At 43.8% G+C, this 14121-nt stretch overlaps 1 protein-coding gene across 1 annotated transcript in view; it reads right to left on the reverse strand.

Moving 5' to 3' along the window:
* Positions 1-14121, reverse strand: part of NFATC3 (nuclear factor of activated T cells 3) — a 160956-nt gene that overhangs the window by 32399 nt on the left and 114436 nt on the right. The window contains exons 7-9 of the mRNA XM_017852188.1: positions 14004-14047; positions 13657-13783; positions 5092-6099 (exon numbers count right to left, since the gene is read on the reverse strand). Of these exons, the coding sequence (XP_017707677.1) occupies positions 5092-6099; positions 13657-13783; positions 14004-14047 (1179 nt within the window). The remainder of the gene's footprint in view (positions 1-5091; positions 6100-13656; positions 13784-14003; positions 14048-14121) is intronic.

Below are 14121 nucleotides of genomic sequence, written 5' to 3' on the forward strand. Positions count from 1 at the left end.
TGCAAACCCCGCCTCCAGGTTCAAGCGATTCTTCCTGCTCAGCCCCCAAATAGTCTGGGATATACAGGTATTGTGCCACCACACCAGGCTAATTTTGTGTTTTTGGTAGAGACGGGGTTTATCCATGTTGGTCAGCCTGGTCGAGAACTCCTGACCTCAGGTGATCTGCCTGCCTCAGCCTCCCGAAGTGCTGGGATACAGGTGTGAGCCACTGCGCCCAGCCATTTCAAGTTTTATTTTATGGATTTATGTTAAAAGGTTGTTTTTTTCTTTTTTGAGATGGAGTCTCTCACTCTGTCACCCAGGCTGGAGTGCAGTGGTGCGATCTCAGCTCACTGCAACCTTCACCTCCTGGGTTCAAGCAATTCTCCTGCCTCAGCCTCCCAAACAGCTGGGATTACAAGCACCTACCACCACACCCAGCTAATTTGAATTTACATTAAAAGGCTGCAGAACTTTAGGATTTTCTAAGCATCTAGAAATTCTATCTTCAAAGGCAAATCCAAATATCATAATAAATGAGTCAAATTAAAAATATTAAAAATTCATTTTAGGCTGGGCATGGTGGCTCTTGCCTGTAATCCCAGCACTTTGGGAGGCTGAGACAGGCAGATCACCTGAGGTCAGGAGTTCAAGACCAGCCTGGCCAACATGGCGAAACCCCATCTCTACTAAAAAATACAAAAATTAGCCAGGTGTAGTAGCGCATGCCTGTAGTCCCAGCTACTCGGGGGGCTGAAGGAGGAGAATCTCTTGACCTGGGAGGTGGAGGTTGCAGTGAGCGGTGATTGCACCGCTGCAATCCAGCCTGGGTGATAGAGACTCCGTCTCAAAAAATAAAAATAAAAATAAAGATAAATTCATTCTGGAGCTTAAATTAAGCATCAAAAATTCAATTTGCAAAAATTATACAGCCAATAATCTAAGGTGTTCAGAAGTGCATTTTAACAAAAATTGGTCAGGTGTGGTGGCGCATGCCTGTAGTCCCAGCTACTCAGGAGGCTGAAGTTGGGAGGATTGATCCCTTTCGCCAAGGAAATCAAGGCTGCAGTGAGCCAAGACTGCACTACTATGCTTCAGCCCAGGTGACAGGGTGAGACTACCATCACAAAAAAATAAAAAGAGCGCATTTCAGTTTTTTCTGTCCTTATTTTTTTTTAATTTTAGAGACAGGGTCTCACTGTATTGGCAAGATTGGACTCAAACTCCTGAGCCCAAGTGATCCTTCCATCTCACATTCCCAAGTGGCCGGGACTATAGGTGCACACCATTGTGTCCAGCTCTTCCCCCTCTGTAATTACTGCTTGGCAGCACTGAGCTTCTATCAAGTCCCCTGAGGGGTGGCAATGAGCAAATGTGATAGCTAGTCCCTGGGGGTCTACAATCTAGGAACATTTCTGGCTTTTTTTTTTGAGACAGAGTTTTGTTCTTGTCGCCCAGGCTGGAGTACAATGGCGTGATCTCAGCTCACTGCAACCTCCACCTCCCAGGTTCAAGCAATTCTCTTGTCTCAGCCTCCCAAGTAGCTGGGACTACAGGAGCCCACCACCACGCCCGCTAATTTTTTATTTTTTTGTATTTTTAGTAGAGACAGGGTTTCACCATGTTGACCGAGCTGGAACTCCTGACCTTGGGTGATCCGCTCACCTCGGCCTCCCAAAGTGCTGGGATTACAGGCGTGAACCATGGCACCTGGCCCCTTTCTTGCTTGTATGCTCTACCATAATAAAGGGGGCAAAAATAAAATTGCTTTTACAGCTGCTCTCACAGACCCCACCTTTTCAGAGCTGTTTTTGCAACAAATCTCCCATATTCAAATAATGAAATACATTTTCCCAAAACCTTTCTAGAAATATGATTTGTTGCCTATCCTACCTTCCACCCCCAAATCTCTCAACCTGTGGTAAATTAGAAAGAGCAGGTTCTAGCTTTGGGCTCTTTTTAGAAGGAAAAAATATCTTCATTGGTAAAGAAAATGAGCTGAAATGCCCTTAAAGACCCACTCAATAAATCTCCTATCTTCAGTTATATCACAAATGAGTGACTCAAGGTCTCACTCCTTGTTTCAGGGTGAAAAGCAATGTGAAGAGTTAGTCTAAAACTGCTAAAAGAAGAAACAGGTAACAATTTTAAATGCAATATTTGCATAAGCCTTTATTTCAAATCTGTTTTGCATAAAAGTAGCAGCCTGCTCTCCATGTTTTGGTTTCATCATTTCATAGGGAGTGACACTTACGCCAGCTGTGCACAAAGAACAGCAAAATGCTTAAATAGCAGAGCCCTCAAGTATGCCAAACACAGTGTGACAGATTAGATGCAGTTGTGAACATGGGTTAATGCAGTGAAATTGTGCACATGCGTTTCTGGAGAATATTCTCCAGGAATTAGAAAAACCTTGAAGGATTCCGTTTAGTACAGAGTTCTATTCTAACCACCATGGCCTGCTATTTCTGGGAGGCAGCTGTAGCGCCACAAGAAAAACACTGGATTGATCTGGTCTCAGTTCTGCTGCTTACCAGTCGTGTGATCTTTCAAAAGTCCAGCTCTGTAAATGTCACTGTCTACCTCAGAGTTTGAGGAATGATAAGATTAGATAATAAATAGAAGAATGCTATGCAAATTTTAGGTGTTGCTCTAGTTTACACATATACCTTCTGTTTACACACAAATGACCTGACATGTCCCCTCATGGCTTTAAAACCATCCTGCACTGTACCAATCACCCCATCCCCCAACCTCATCCCCATACTTCAACCCACCACAGACATATCCTTCCCTGACAAACACATCCTTCTTCTCTATTTCTGCTATATTATCTGACTTGCCTCTGATCTTCATTTACTGAAAACATACTCAGGTGACCCTTGAACAACAAAGCTTTGAGCTGCCTGGGTCCACTTATACACAGCTTTTCTCAACCAAACATGGATCTAAAAAAGAATATTCTCAAATGTGAAATCTGCATATGTGGAGGGCTTTTTAATTTTTTTAGAGACAGGGTCTCACTTTGCTACCCAGGCTGGAGTGCAATAGTATGCGATCAGTTCACTGAAGCCTCAAACTCCTGGGCTCAAGCGATCTTCCCACTTCAGTCTTCCTAGTAGCTAGGACTACAGGCACACACCACCATACCCAGCTAATTTTTGTGTGTTTTTTTTCTGGTAGAGATGAGGTCTCATTATGTTGCCCAGGCTGGTCTCAAACTCCTAGTCTCAAGTAATCCTACCTTGGCCTCCCAAAGCACTGAGACCACAGCTGCTTTTCTTGCATGTGGGTTCCACAGGGTGACTGTGGAACTTGAGCATGCATGATTTGGTTGTACACAGGCAGTCCTAAAGCCAATTCCCTGAGTACACTGAGAAATGACTATGTCCATGGAGACTGGTTTTACAACCCCCCATACCAAAATCCACGAATGCGCAAGTCCCTTATATAAAACAGCGTACCATTTGCATGTAATCTACCCACATCCCCCCTTTAAATCATATCTACATTATTTATAATACCAAATACAATGTAAATGCTATGGGAACAGTTGTAATATTACATTGTTTAGGGAATAATGACAAGAAAAAAAAAGTCTGTAGGTACATGTTCAATACAGATGCAACCATCCATTTTCTTCCCCCAGATATTTTCAATCCACAGATGGTTGAATCCAAGGTGCGGAACCCATGCACACAGAAAGCCAACTGTACTCATCCTCCAAAACTTGGCTCAAATGTCACCTACTCACAGAAGACTTGCTGAATCCTTTCTGTGAAATCTGTTACATATCTCTGCTGATTTTTTTTTTTCATCTGAGGCAGGGTCTCACTCTATATCACCCAAGCTGGAGTGCAGTGGCATGATCACAGCTCACTGCAGCCTCAACCTCTCTGGCTCAGGTGATCCTCCCACCTCAGCCTCCTGGTTAGCTAGGACTATAGGCCCATACCACTATGCCTGGTTAATTTTTTGTATTTTGTTTTGTAGACACGGGGCTCTGCCATGTTGCCCAGGCTGGTCTTGCAGTTCTGGGCACAAGTGATCCACCCGCCTCAGCCTTCCAAAGTGCTGGGATTATAGGTGAATCACTGCACCCGGCCGAGATCTCTATCTTAATACATCTGCCGGGCGCGGTGGCTCAAGCCTGTAATCCCAGCACTTTGGGAGGGCCGAGAGCTGCGGATCACGAGGTCAGGAAGATCGAGACCATCCTGAGCTAACACGGTGAAACCCTCTCCTAACTAAAAAATCAAAACACTAGCCGGGCACGGTGACGGGCCCGCCTGTAGTCCCCAGCAGACTCCGGGAGGCTGAGGCAGGAGAATGGCTTAAAACCCAGGAGGCGGAGCTTGCAGTGAGAATGAGATCCGGCCACAGCACTCCATCTGGCGGCAGAGCGAGACTCCCCATCTCAAAAAAAAAAAAAAAAAAAAAAAAAATCCTTCGTATTCCCAGCACTAGCTTCATCTTGCAAAAAGGACAGGATTCAGTAATATTTATGGAACTAACGACCTTGAATTCCATTCTCTAGACACTGTGATCTCACTATATATTCTGGAAAAAAAGATGCTGTATTCAGCAACAGATATTAGTGGCAAAGCAGATGCTAAGGCATGGATTTTCATACCTATCCTCAAAGTTATATATATATATAAATTTTTTTTTCCCCTCGATATGGAGTCTTGCTGTGTTGCCCAGGCTGGAGTGCAATGGTGTGATCTTGGCTCCCTGCAACCTCCACCTCCCAGGTTTAAGCGATTCTCCTGCCTCAGCCTGCCGAGTAGCTGGGATTATAGGCATGCACCACCATGCCCGGCTAATTTTTTGTATTTTTAGTAGAGACAGGGTTTCATCATGTTGGCCAGGCTGGTCTCAAACTCCTGACCTTGTGATCCACCCGCCTCAGCCTTCCAAAGTGCTGGGATACAGGCGTGAGCCACCGTGCCAGGCAAAATTATATATTAACATATATTTCTAATAACAACTTATTTAAAAGCCCAACCATATGCCAATAAGCAATCCACAGAAACTTTTCCATGACACTTGGGAAAATAAAGTTCCTGAATCTACACTATTTCAAGAACATATCATAGATGAACTTACCATCATCTAAAGTGATGTCCTGCAGACCAATGGCTGCAAAGTTAGGCTCCCGATCTTCTGGTTCAGGTTTAATGCTCACAGTTGCCCCATCAGGTGGAAATGAAGCTGGATCACACAAACTGTGACATATTAAGGATGAAGGTGCAGAAAGACCCCCCTGGCCTGTACTTTGTGCTTGACTTGAGTGCTGTCCAGAATGCATTCTGGTAGCTCGAGACGGTGATGAGGCAGTTCCTGAGCTAGGAGATTGGTAAGGCATAGACTGAAGCTGAGGAGACGGTGGCCCAGAAAGTGGTGAACTAGCCAAGGGATGAGAAGCTGCTGGGGAAGCTGTTGTAGCAGACCCTGAATGTGAAGGACCATATGTAATAGGTTGTAACTGAGAAGAAGGCTGACCGGTAATCTGGTCAGCCACTGGAGAAGAAAGAGATCTTTGTCCTGTATTTGAACAATGATATCCCATTGATTGTAGATGAGGCAGGGTATGCACAGAATGAGGTGTATGGGCTAAGAGATGTCCTGTTGAGCCTGAATTTGAAGAATGAAATGGTATGGATGACAGTGGTTGACAGCCAAGATTCACTAAACCAGGAAGAGTTGCATCCTGCTGAAACAAAACTGAATCAAATTCTTGACTAGAGGCAGCATTAATAGGAAGACAAGTTGGTCCATTGTACACAACGTTAGTTTGCATAGGCTGATAGGAAGACCCCACAGGAGGTGTTGGTGTGACTTGAAAAGGCTGGTGTACAACTGGAGAAGGAATCATATGCTGTTCTTTACTAGCACTCTCATCTCTACACTGCAACTGTGGCAGATGGGATGAGGTCACCATGGATGCATATGTTTGTGGGATGGAACAAACCAAACTTCTCTGTGCTGACAGTACACTGTCATGTGAATGCCCTGAATCAGAGGAAGGCCTCTGGGTCTGAGCAGGATGAGGCACAGGCAAAGATGGAACTGAAGACAAATCAATCTCTTCTCTGTGTTCTTGCTTCATCAAAACTGAAAATAAAATGATTAAAGCAAATATTATTATACAATACATAAAATAATTCTGACAGGCCTTCATGCTAGGTTACACAACTACAGCATAAGCTGAGGGGCAAACTCAAATGCCTTTAAGGAACTTCATGTAAAATATCGGGTATTTCTCTGTGTATGTGTAGACGTACATATATATGTATACACATACACGTTTTCCTTGTGTATAATATGAATATCTTTGGGAAGAGGCACAAGAAACTATGCTAGAGTCACTGCTAGGAAGGAAAACTAGGTGACTAAAGGACAGAATTCGGAGGTTTACTTTTTACTACATACTTTTTTAGTCTTTTGAATGTTTTTCACTGTGTATTTATTACCTATTCAAAATTAAGTAACTAAAACAACAAATAAAGCCCTAGGGCCTAATAAAGTATTGAATTTGGGATCCCTGATCAGAAGCCTACCAATCTGGTTTTACATGTTGCATCATACACCAGAAACCATGACTCCGACATTCATAGAACTTCTGCTTTACAATGGTTCTCACATACATCTCACTTGATCCTCTGCCATCATGTGGGATTCAAAAAAAGTACTAAAATCCACAAAAAAACCTAACAAATACATTCTGCAAAGTTGCAGGATACAAAACCAACATACAAAAATAATGTTATATTTCTATAAACTAGCAATAAACATCTGAATAAAAATTCAGAAAACAATTTCTTTTTTTGCTTTTGGGAGACAGGGTCTCACTCTGTCGGCCAGGCTGGAGTGCCGTGGTGCAATCTTGGTTTACTGGAGCAAGTGATCCTCCCACCTCCGCCTCCTGAATAGCTGGAATACAGGCATGCGCCACCATGCTCATGCTTATTTTTTGTAGAGATGAAGTCTTACTGTGTTGCCCAGGCTGGTCTTGGACTCCCATACTCAAGCAATCTTCCCACCCCAACCTCCCAAAGTGCTGGGACTACAGACATAAGCCACTGTGCATAGCCAACAATTCCATGTATAATAACATCAAAAAATAATAAAATACTCAGAAATGATTTAACCATGGAAGGCAGGACTCATAACTGAAATCTACAAAACACTGCTGAAACAAATTAAAGAAGCCCTAAATAAATGGAAAGACATTCCAGGTTCATGGATTGAAGACTTAATATTGCTAACATGACAACACTCTCCAAAGTGATCTTTTGTCAAAAAAAATTGATGTCCTTGAGTCATATAAAGTGATCTTCAGATTCAATATAATCCCTATCAAAGTCTCAGTGACAGTTTTTGCAGAAATAGAAAAACTCACTCTAAAATACACACGGAATCTCAAGAGATCCCAAATAGCCAACACGATCTTTTTTCCCATGTGTCCAAGGCATAAACCAGGTATGGGCACAGACCAAAAGCCAAGCTGGGATAAATAAGGCATTGATTCATCCCTGGCTTATATGAGATAGGCAGCACCAACCAGACGTCACTCTACCCAAGTCAAGGACAACCAATATCATCTTGAAAAAGAACAGAGTTGGAGGAAATCAGGACTTCCTGATTTAAAAACTTACCACACAAAGCTACAATAATTAAAACAGTGTAATATTAACATAACGATAGACATAATCAATGTAATGGAATAGAGTCCAGAAATAAATCCTCACATATTTGGTCAACTAATCTTCAAACAAGGATGCCAAAACCATTCAATGGTTTTCAACAATGGCGCCAAGAAAACTAGACATCGACATGTAAAATAATGAAGGTGGGGCTGGGTGCGGTGCCTCACACCTGTAATCTCAGCACTTTGAGAGGCCAAGGTGGGAGGATCACTTGAGGTCAGGAATTCGAGATCAGCCTGGCCAACATGATGAAACTCTGTCTCTACTAAAAACACAAAATTAGCCAGGTGTGGTGATGCACCCGTGTAATCCCAGCTACACGGGAGGCTGAGGCTGAGGCAGAATCACTTGAACCCGGGAGGCAGAGGTTGCAGTGAAATGAGACAACGCCATTGCACTCTAGCCTGGGCCAACAAGAGTGAAATTCTGTCTCAAACAAAAATAAAAATAAAAAATAAAACTTAAAAACCCTAAAAGAATCAGCCATTTGCAATTAATGGTCATCCCTCCACTGGATATTGATATTGGTCGGATCCCTATTGCAAAGGGATTGCCAAAAAGGTAATAAATTCAGAAATACTCTAATAAAAAAAAAAAGCAACTATTGATGACAGTGGTTGCCCATCTGGAGTGGCCACTGCCATGACACTGGCTGCAGTGGGCGAGGTGCTGCCAGCACTGCATGCTCCACAGAGCTGGTGAGAGCTGGGAACAGGTGGAAGCCCCACCATCTTCTGAGTTGGCAGGGCGGGAGCCTTGTATTTCCTGGGTGCAGTTGTGGCCACCCAGCTGTGGCTGCTGACCTGGGCATCCCTGTGCTCTTGGCGGGGGGAGGGGGGTGGTAGCAGGCAGAAGCCCCACCATCCTGGGTATAGCTACAGCCATTCAAACAATGGCTGCTGACCTAGGCATCTCTGCACTCTCAGGGACCCAGAAAGTCCACCTCCCCCAACAGACTCAGAGGTGCCTGCTCCTGGTGCCTGGCCTCTCCCTGCTCCTGGTGCTCATTTCAATCTTGGAGGGAAGCTGAGACCGAGCCCAGGCGATGTTGCAACCCAGCAGGGTGTGTGTATGCTTGGGGCAGTGCTGACGCGCCAGCCTCCTGCTGCCTCAGCCCCCTCCAGTCTTTGGGCACTGACGGGCACAGGAGGGATGTCGAGGTAGGGGTGAGGGCAGCTCAACCCTGGTTTGCAGGCACCCCTTGACACAAACAACCTGGGCACCATGAAAAGCAACAGGAGGCAGACAGGTTCCTGGGCGCAAAGGGGTGGGTCACCAGTGAAGCCCCACCTTCAAGCTGGAGAAGGCCTGAAGCCTGGGGACTGGGCTGCCAGTCCTGCGGACCAGAGTGCAAACTTACGGTGCTTTTTCCGGGCCCACCCACGGCCACCCCATGGAACAGTTAGCAAGCACTTTCTCTCCTCTGAAGCCCATATAAAACCTGGACTCAGCCATACTCAAAAAGAAAACAGGACAACCAGCTGTGGAAAGGAGCTACCCACCTCAGGGTCTCCTCTCTGCTGAAAGCTGAGAAGACAACAGGACAACCTGCCTGTGGAGAGGAGCTACACATTGTAGAGTTTCCTCTCTGCTGAGGGCTGAACACTTGGGACACCCTGGCTGCAGAGAGGAGCTACCCTCTGTGGGTCTTCTCTGAGCTGTTCTATTGCTCAAAAAAAGCTCTTCGTCCCACTCACCCTCCATTTGTCCGTGTACCTCATTCTTCCTGGGCATAGGACAAGAACTCAGTGGGGCTGAAAGGGTTGCAACACAAACAGGGTTGAAAGAGGCCCCTTGCTCACCATGTTGGCAGCAACAAGAAGGAGAGAAGAGCTGCAGTCTTTAGGGAGCCCAGACCTAGAAGCTCCCTGAGCCAGGGCTGTGACACTCTCTTTGGGGCTCTGAGGTTCCTGGCATCTCCAAGTTTCTGGGGGCCACCATGTTCCCCAGTGCCAGCCATGGAAGTTGCCTGTGGTATCCCTGGTTCAGCTGCAGCCTCACAGGGAGCCACCACCCATGCTGGTGCCTAGAGCTGCCAGCCCCTCCATAGCCAGCGTGCCGACTCCACGCTCACTCACTCACACACCCCTTCCCACTCTGCTCACCCTTGGCAGGCATGGGATCCAGACCGGCAGCGTGAGCCACATGCAGCTTGCCAGGCCGAGTGGGCCCAGAGGGGCCGTGGGCAAAGGTGCCACTAGCCACAGGGGTTTCCAGCTGGCAAAGTGACACCTCAAGGGTCCCGTAACAATACGACTATCTAAAAATTGTATAAGTAAAATTTTAAAAGGAATTATTTGCCATAAACAAACAAAAGGTTAGAATCTCTAAATAAATAATTCATACAAATTAATGAGATAAACAACACCAACAAAACAGAGATCAGGTCATACAACAGAATACTAAGAAGTTATTACAATTCTGTAAAACTCTGTCGATGAAGAAAAATTAAAATGTTCAGTTACAAAACCATATACGGGCTAGTCCCACTTCCATTTTTTTTTTTTTTTTTTGGAGACGGAGTCTCGCTCTGTCGCCCAGGCTGGAGTGCAGTGGCCAGATCTCAGCTCACTGCAAGCTCCGCCTCCTGGGTTTACGCCATTCTCCCGCCTCAGCCTCCCGAGTAGCTGGGACTACAGGCGCCCGCCACCTCGCCCGGCTAGTTTTTTGTATTTTTTAGTAGAGACGGAGTTTCACCGTATTAGTCAGGATGGTCTCGATCTCCTGACCTCGTGATCCGCCCATCTCGGCCTCCCAAAGTGCTGGGATTACAGGCTTGAGCCACTGCGCCCGGCTCCATTTCCATTTTTAAAAAATTTTGTTTATATGTGGATCAAAGGAATCTGGAAGGACAGAATGATAGTCTCAGAATAGAAGAGAATTTGATTTTTTTTTTTTGAGACAGAGTCTTGCCCTGTTACCCAGGCTGGAGTGCAGTGGCATGATCTCAGCTCACTGCAAGCTCTGCCTCCCAGGTTCACACCATTCTCCTGCCTCAGCCTCCCCAGCAGCTGGGACTACAGGTGCACGACGCCATGCCCGGCTAATTTTTTTGTATTTTTAGTAGAGATGGGGTTTCACTGTGTTAGCCAGGATGGTCTCCATCTCCTGACTTCATGATCCGCCCACCTCAGCCTCCCAAAGTGTTGGGATTACAGGCGTGAGCCACCACGCCCAGCCGAGAATTTGAATTTTTTTTTAAAACACCTGTCTTTAAAAAAAAAAATTACAGTAATGTACTGGCTTTTGTAAAAATTTTATTCAAAATTTCATTTTAGAAAAATTTTATTCAAAATTTCATTTTAGAAAAATATGAAAAAAGTTAAATGCTACAGAGAAACACAGTAACCAACCAGAACAAGTACTATACAAACATTCCTGTGTGCCTATTCTTCTGTTAGTTTATGCCACCTGATTTGTCATCTATCAGCCATAAGGGCAGTGATGAGTTATAGTGCAATCGAATGTTTTCTTTCCATTCCAGAGCTCTACTGATTTCCATTCCCAAATTAATATCCTCTAGGATTCTGCCTTTTTATTGTCCTCCCAATTCATGGGCTGAAAGGCAGCAAACTCTCCTGGTTTGCCTTTCAATTACTACCATTATGAGGTAGTAATCAAATCCCCTAATCTGCTTGACTGATTTTGCTTTTCTTATTGCAATCTGGAAAGCCCTCTTGTTTCTCATTCAGGTTAGAGTCTACAATCCCTCATCTCAACAGTATTTAATAACCTTTTTGGACAGGACGNATTTTATTCAAAATTTCATTTTAGAAAATTTTATTCAAAATTTCATTTTAGAAAATATGAAAAAAGTTAAATGCTACAGAGAAACACAGTAACCAACCAGAACAAGTACTATACAAACATTCCTGTGTGCCTATTCTTCTGTTAGTTTATGCCACCTGATTTGTCATCTATCAGCCATAAGGGCAGTGATGAGTTATAGTGCAATCGAATGTTTTCTTTCCATTCCAGAGCTCTACTGATTTCCATTCCCAAATTAATATCCTCTAGGATTCTGCCTTTTATTGTCCTCCCAATTCATGGGCTGAAAGGCAGCAAACTCTCCTGGTTTGCCTTTCAATTACTACCATTATGAGGTAGTAATCAAATCCCCTAATCTGCTTGACTGATTTTGCTTTTCTTATTGCAATCTGGAAAGCCCTCTTGTTTCTCATTCAGGTTAGAGTCTACAATCCCTCATCTCAACAGTATTTAATAACCTTTTTGGACAGGACGTTTGCTATACTCCATTCTGGAGGAGATGCATACCTTGCCACCTGCCCTGAAGAATTTGAGTGTTACTTAAGAAAGTTAAACCGTAGGTCAACTTGTTACCAACTGGTATGAAAAACAAAAAGGGAGGAAAAAGAAAATTAAACCCCTGGGCACACCTGTAATCCCAGCACTTTGGAAGGCCGAGGCAAGTGGATTGCCTGAGGTCAGGAGTTCAAGACCAGCCTGGCCAACATGGCGAAACCCCGTCTCTACTAAAAATACAAAAATCAGCCAGGGTGCCTGTAATCCCAGCTACTTGGGAGGCTGAGGCAGGAAAATCATTTGAACTTGAACCTGGGAGGCAGAGGTTGCAGTGAGCCAAGATCGCACCATTGCACTCAAGCCAGAGTAACAGGGTAAGACTCTGTCTCAAAAAAAAAAAAAAAAAAAAAAATTAAACCCCTAATTATAGGATTAATTACAATAGTATCTGTAAATTGATGATCAACATCAATGGTGCCCATCAATCAAGTCTAGAATGCTACCAGGTTTCTGTAGAGAACTTTCTCTCTCTTTACAAAAACAATTTCAAACATTCTCCATGATTGTCCAACTGTGAAATCACCCAAACTTCCCTCTGCTCACAATAGGACACTTCCTGTCATTTTTTGTGGAAAAAAAACTAAAGCTATCATATGCAAGCTCCTTAAACTCTCCATTACTAAATCTACAAACTTTCTTCATCTACATCCATCTCAATCCATCTTTTTTATTTTCCCTTCTGTTCCTTCTCCCCTCTAAGGCCCATTTTAAATCCTATCCCCTCTCATCTTTCCCCAAAACCTGATATTCTTTATCATCACTGATGTTCTGTCTGTATATTCAAAACCCTCTTGGTGTTTGAATCACCTTCTTCGACTTACCTCATGTAAATCTCACTCCTCAGTCACTAATTTCAGAAAAGATTAAACTGGTTCTTGACACTTTATAAAGAAAAGAAATATGGGGAAATGGTTTTTGAAACACAAGTCTGATCATGTTACCTTTCTGTTAAAGCTCATTTTGTGTGTGTGTGTGTGTGTGTGTGTGTGTGTGTGTGTGTGTGACAGAGTTTCGCTCTTGTTTCCCAGGCTGGAGTGCAATGACGCAGTCTCGGCTCTCTGCAACCTCCACTCCCGGGTTCAAGCAATTCTCCTGCCTCAGCCTCCCGAGTAGCTGGGATTACAGGCTTGCACCACCACGCCTGGCTAATTTTGTATTTTTAGTAAAGAGGGAGTTTCTCCATGTTGGTCAGGCTGGTCTCGAACTCCCAACCTCAGGTGATCCTCCCGCCTCGGCCTCCCAAAGTGCTGGGATTACAGGCATGAGCCACTGCGTCTGGCCACACTGCCTTTTTATTGTGCTAAGGGTACAAGGGGAGTTCATGACCCAGGAACACACACATACTCACAAACACCTGCCCCTCTGTAATGCTGGGAATTTTTGATAAAAATTCTTCTGAAAAAAAGACCTTAAAACTACCATTCATCTTCTAATTTCCTTATAATGTATCATTACAAAACAACAACTGAGACCACATATAATATTTAAAGTCAACAAAACTTTAGAATGGGCATCTGTTGGTGTTTCCATTGTTTATAAGCACTCTACCTTAAGCATTCTAATATAGGATTCATTAAATAACTTTTTATTCATTAGGAAAGAAAACTCTACAGTAAACCATCATGACTCCTCCTCGTACCTGGTGTATAAGTAAAACGTTGAGACTGGCTTTTTTTCCTCTTGCCATTGCAAAGATAAAAGTGCACCTGCACTGCAGCTGTAACTGCTGGGTTATGATATGGAGGAACTTCAAGGACAATGTGAGCCTAAGGATGGAAAGCAAGATTGTGTTACACTCAGAACTAAAAATGAAACGCACCTGTTAAACACATCACAACTCATGAGTCTTAACTACAAGGCTCCAGCACAGATAATTATACACATCAGCTAGTCATATACATCATCTGGAAATTTCCTATAGGGATACTTCAGTCTTGAAAGAGATAAGACCTTTAATCAATAAAAGAGAAACTGCTTTTTACTCACCCAATTGGGTTTCTGGTTGTAGCAGAAGTAAAAAGTCTTACACACTACGTAGTAAGATGTTTTGCTCTACTGAATATTACATGTTACTACGTATCTTTTTTTTTTTTTTTTTTTTTTT

This window comes from Rhinopithecus bieti, unplaced genomic scaffold (assembly GCF_001698545.2).
Source record: "Rhinopithecus bieti isolate Rb0 unplaced genomic scaffold, ASM169854v2 scaffold_34281, whole genome shotgun sequence".
NCBI lineage: Eukaryota > Metazoa > Chordata > Mammalia > Primates > Cercopithecidae > Rhinopithecus > Rhinopithecus bieti.